This window comes from Chelonoidis abingdonii, chromosome 10, assembly GCF_003597395.2.
Source record: "Chelonoidis abingdonii isolate Lonesome George chromosome 10, CheloAbing_2.0, whole genome shotgun sequence".
NCBI classification, from domain to species: domain Eukaryota; kingdom Metazoa; phylum Chordata; order Testudines; family Testudinidae; genus Chelonoidis; species Chelonoidis abingdonii.
In genome coordinates, this window is record NC_133778.1 from 18,456,196 (window position 1) to 18,462,195 (window position 6,000).

The window sequence follows — 6,000 nt, forward strand, 5'->3', positions numbered from 1 at the left end:
GCAAAAATTCACTTTGCAACAGAATTAAAAACATATTTTTTAAAAAAAAAAAGTGTTTAGATTTTTTTTTGGGTGCTGTTTTGTTTTTTTGTTTTTTTTTTTTAAAAAAAGACAAAACTAAAACTTCTGCAAATTTGACACAAATTTGCAAAATGTTTCAGAGGCAGATATATGCTTTGGCATGAAAAAAAAAAGTCCAAAAGAATTTCACTCACTTTTACTTCCCATGATATTTACCCTTAGAAGTCTTAGCACTGCACACAAGCAAACATAGCACCAGCACGCACATAGCAACTCAAGCGTTATTTTGCAGTGTAGCCTCTCACTGAAGCCTGACTAACTCAAGAGAGGTAACAAGTTAGCTATGCAATGAAGACATATCCTAAGAGAGTAGTTAAATAAGAGATGGTATGGAGGCAGTCAGAAAGATTACGTGGACCTATTTGCAGAGCTTTGGAGCTGTGCTCCAGCTCCGCTTCAGCTCCAGGCAAAAATCTGTAGCTCCACTGCTCCGGAGCTGCTCCGCGCTCCAGCTCCAGGCTCCACTCCAAAGCCCTGCCTATTAGTTCTACTGAGTATAACTAGACACTGTTCCAAAAAAACTGTGACTGTCATGTCATGGGGCAGGCATGAGAACAGAGAGGTTTATGAAGTTACACACTACAAAACAAAAACAAGAACAAAGGCAGATATTGACTTGTACTGAAGATTTGTTTACCTGACAGGTAAATATTGACTGAGATGAAACAAAAGTAGACATTGCCCTCTCAGAACAATAAATCTTGATTCTCAAGAAAACAATTCTTATAAATCTCACCCCTACACCACCACCCCCATCTCACACACATGTTGTTTTGTTATTTTTCAAAAATATCTGGAATTCTCTTCTTTCTGAACATAATTCCTAAGTATAACAGCCTTTTTTAAACTGATATTTTCATGGGGAGAATTTATGTTTTATGGGGAATTTAAATGTCCAGAAAAGTTCTTTTTAATCTCTGATGAGTCAATCGGGATGTAGAACAAGAGGTTTGACCATTTAAAATTGCACCTATTGATTGGGAATTCTGTCCCAATAGCGGACCTCCATGTACAACAGTGAAAAATTGTCTTATTGCATGACTTTTCAGCTGATAAATAAAATAATTCTGACTTATTAACAGTAGTTATTAATGAGCCTTTATGGTCAAATCTTGCCATGAGTCTGCCATGTGATCAGTCCAAGTTTGTTAATAAAATGCAGCAAGCTATAGCAAGTAAAGTGCCTCCAAGACTTTCAGTTATTTATTTGCAAAATCACTTTGAAGTGGAATAGCTATCAATTTACTGTACATTTTTGTCCCATTACAAATATTATAAAACCATAGTTTAACAAGGAGCTGAATTCTTGAGACCATTATGAATTTGACTAATATTATAAAAAGAATAGTAAAAGTACTTAACATACATAAAATGAATACTACCCCCACACCCTCAGCTTTGTCAAAGGCTGGAATTCCATCAAATGAATATGGCAAGCTAAGAAACAAACGCAAAGTTCAAGGTGTCTGTTTATATATCAGTAGAACCCCCAAGATGCGATTAAAACCTTACGTACACATTACGAGTATTGTAACTATAGCACCACTTTTTTTTTTAAATAAAGTAAAAGTCTTCTCTAAATCTGTTTTATCCAACTCTCTTCCTTCCCAAACCTCTCATTCTGAAACTTTACTACATTCCCGTCTTGTGTCTACTTTCCAGCTCCCCTATCCCATCACTACATACTTCCGGCCCTTTTCTTATCCCTGTTTTCCAACCAGACGTTATACATTTAAGCTATTTACACTTATAATCATATGAGAAACAGGTTTTAGAGTGTTATCACTATTGTTCTGTACTTCAGTCCAAATAAAGTGATCTAGAGACATTCTAAATACATATTATTTTTTAAACTTAAGTCAGTAAATGTCTTTAATAACAAGCCTATTAGAAAGTCATACGTATTATATGCCCATACTTTACAGCAGATTTCAGATAGTAAGTAATGCTACAGGGTCCCAAGTCTGTATTCAGTTTTTACTAATATTAACATCTGTAAGTGTATTAATTATACTTTTAAAATTGGGAACAAAGTGCTAACAGGCCTAATCCATCCATGTTAGACAATGAAAAAAAAAAAAAAAAAAAAAACAGAGGCCCACTAGAATGGTTAGTGAATTCTATATACTGTATAATTAAACACCCAAAATACAACAGTAATAATTCTTTGGAATTCTTCTAATAGAAGAACTTCCAATGATACTTAGCTAAAATAAATAAACTGAAGTTACCTAATATTTTGCATTAAGGTCTAAGATAGCCAATAAGATTTGCCAGAAGCCAGCTATTCAAAGAAGTGCACAGAAATTTAACCTGTGCAACTCACAGTGAACTAGAAAAGGCACACACCCAAATCTCAGCCACTGAATTAGAGATTTAAATCCAAATCTGCTCAGTACTGTTTGAGCCTCTTATGTTCTTGTCTTCTGATTTTTCCTATTAAGTGCATTTACTGTAGTTTCAAATTACCAACATTGAAGCTGACCAGTTAAAATAAACTGGGCTTGTGCCCTTTTTTGGTTTCCTTATGATAAATAAAGAGCCTGAAAAGTTTGAGAAGGGATGAGAAGTGTGAGAACGGATTTTGCTTTGTTTTAATCTTAGAAAGATCAAGAATGCAACATCTGGTTTCCCCCAATATTGGCTGAAGAACCTACTGGATGTTTCAGAGGTATATAGGGTCAGTTCTCACACCTTAACTTAAGGGGGCAGAGGTGTTGATTCTTTAACAAAAAAAACAAAAAAAAATCCTTTTTCTTGAAATATTATTTAACTATACATACACTGTTATAGCCATCTTGGCCCCAGGATACCAGAGAGATATAGAGTTCTGCGTAAGCTGGAAAGCTTGTCTCTCTCACCAACAGAAGTTGGTTCAATAAAAGATATCACCTCATCCACCCTATCTCACTTGATTAACTAGGTAGGTATTAACAAAACAAAACAAAACAAAACAAAAAAAAGTTTGAAGGTCTGATTAAAAATTTCAGTCTCAATTGTTCACCCTTCATTCTGAACACTTGTTAATAATTTCATTAATTCTCCAGCCACCATAGGAAGAATTCTAGACTAGCCAGGATCTGCAGGTCTAGAGTAATTTTTTTCCTGCTTGTTTCTTTTGGTCCTCCTTCACATACCGCAGAGAGAGCACAAGCCAAATTTTTCAGGTCACCTTGAAACTGTTCTCATTACTTGTTCAGATGGCTCACCACTTTAGTCCAAAACTTCACGACCACAAGAAGAGAGCTGAATTCAATATTTTTTTAAAAGAAGTTTACCTAGGTCAAAAGTCCTTTTGCTTCTTACGCATGAACTTTGTATTAATGCTGAGGATTTGTATTTGGACAGTTTGAGCCATCCTGATGGCCCAAAGCCTAAATGATATTTGCTAATTTCCATAACATTATTATGACAATATTTAATCCTCAGTAGTGATTATCTATATACACATGGTGTACCAGTATGGATAGAAAAGAATATATGGTAGTCCTGTTTTATACAGTATCTCACATAAGCAAATCACTACAGGTGCTTGTGTAGGCAAACACGGAAATCACTGTAACTACTACAGTTAATACAGATTTGTACAATAATAAATTTAGCACTTCAGTAGATGTTTTCATACACTAATATTCAAAACATTTATGAAGGGATGGTAAATATTATAATCCCAGTTTTACACACGAGAAAAACAAAGGCAGAAAAGTCAGATGATTTGCCCAAAGTCACAGAATGAGTCAGCAACACAGAAGTAATGAAGTCTTATGGGTTTCCGATTGCCCTTTTGCACTCAGATCTCCCTCACTCTCTGAAGACCCAACCCTACAAGCCCTTACTCATGGGCGCAGTCTCAATGAAGTCACACACTATTCATCTGAACAAGTGTTTGCAAAATCAAGTCTTTGAACAGAAACTATTGATCAGTACTATACTGAAGTTATTCACTGGCCAGTCCTACTATTTTTAATCTCAACCAGACCCAGGCAAAAGAAGCCTTGATCAACATTCATCTGAAGAGTGGCACCTCTATTCATGCAATACCCATACGATCATAATGTCCAAGCTGAAGTCCTACCATACTATGTAGACTTTATTGTAGATAAATAAGTTACCTTTATAGCACAACATCTGTGGCACAACATACAATCTAAAATACAAGAAAGTTTACACATTTAGACTAATGGAACACATTTTTAGCTTGTCTATTATCAACTGTTCATGCAACTATTTGGCAGTGCTGTTCAGAACACTAGTCCACCAAGCTCTGACTTCTAGTCCTTATTTATTCCAGTAACTACTGAAACCCAACTTCTGTTTCAAAACTGAGTAGTTCTGTTCTTCAGGGTCTCTGCTGCAGCTCATTCTGGACCTGCTGATTCAGGATCTCACTCATATCCATCTACTATTTCAACTGTAAAGTCACCAATTGCAAAATACACACCTTTAAAAAAAACAACACTATACACTTAGGCTAACTAATAATCTATGTACATTGCAGGTATATAGAGGCTCCTCTATAAGCAGACTGTCTGGTATAAAGCTGCAGTGTTCTTAAGTGATCTTGGTATGAAGTGGATGTGGTAATGCGGTGTGTTTGTCTTACCTTTTCTTTGGTTTTGAGGTATCTCTGAAGAGCCTGCTGGGTTAAGTCTCTGACACTGAGCCGCCCATCCTTACAGGGAACCACAATCCCCGTCTTCCCAAAAGAGACAGTCACTTTCATCTCAGCCAATCACCCCAACCAGTCATTAAACCAAGGGTGACAATGAGCAGGCCTAGGAGCAGAGGTGGGAGCTGCTTCCCTGAAACCCTGGGGCCGGAAGTCACCACAAACCTCCAGACGAACCCAGCCCCGGGCTGAGTCTTGCTGTCAGGAGCAGGTGCCTGACCCAGGCTCTGGGGCGGCGAGGGCCCCACGGCTGCCCCGGGGGCAGGGCTAGGAAAGGGCCGCTCACCCCACCCCCGGCCTTCACTAGGGCGCTCAGGGCAAGGGCACAACTTGCACCGGGGGGAGGGAGTCAGGGAGGCCCCATGCGCGGAGTCTGTCGGCAGGGGCTGGGAAGGGCCCTGGCAGGCGGCTCTCTCCGAAGGGGCAGGGGAAGCGGCTGCGGCGAGGCTCCCGCTTGGCTCTCAAGGGAAGCGCGGGCCGAGCTCGGGGATACTACGGCTGCGGCTCTTCCTCACGCCGGGACGCCTCCGCGCGGCTCCTAGTTGCGGCCACCGGTTCCCTCGGGCCCTGGCGCCCCGCGCGCTCGGTGCCGCCCGCCTGAGCCGCTGCTCCCCGGAGCCGTGAGAGCAAAACTTTGTGCTGGCTCCTCTGCTCGCCGCCGGGCCTGGCCTGCCCGCCAGGCTCCGGCTCTTAAAGGGGCCGCAGCGCCCTGAGCCACTGGCTGCAGGGCCTGCGGCACCAGGGCAACCGAGTCCCCAGCGCTGGTCACACACAGTACACCTCGCACAGCTACACCTCACACCGCTACGCCCCGCACCCCACACAGATCCCACACAGCTACACCTCACAACCTGCACAGCTACAGCCCGCACAGCTACACCGCAAACAGCTACACCCTGCACCCCTCACAGATCCCACACAGCTATACCCCTAACCCTGCACAGCTACACCTCACACCCCACACAGCTACACCCCACACAGCTMCACCCTGCAGCACAGATCCCACACAGCTACACCTCACACCCCRCACAGMTACASCCCGCACAGCTACACCGCAAACAGCTACACCCTGCACCCCTCACAGATTCCACACAGCTACGCCTCACACCCCGCACAGCTACAGCCCGCACAGCTACACCGCAAACAGCTACACCCTGCACCCCTCACAGATTCCACACAGCTATACCCCTCACCCTGCACAGCTACACCTCACACCCCACACAGCTACACCCCGCACCCCACACAGATCC

At 42.0% G+C, this 6,000-nt stretch overlaps 1 protein-coding gene across 2 annotated transcripts in view; it reads right to left on the minus strand.

Annotated features, from left to right (window-relative positions):
- The window catches only part of PARD3B (par-3 family cell polarity regulator beta), a 725,193-nt gene extending 719,817 nt beyond the window's left edge, over positions 1-5,376 (minus strand). For both annotated transcript variants that reach the window (XM_075069989.1, XM_075069988.1), the window contains exon 1: positions 4,685-5,376. In XM_075069989.1, coding sequence (XP_074926090.1) covers positions 4,685-4,804 — 120 coding nt within the window. In that variant the 5' untranslated portion in view covers positions 4,805-5,376. The remainder of the gene's footprint in view (positions 1-4,684) is intronic.
- Positions 5,377-6,000: the final 624 nt, after the last annotated feature.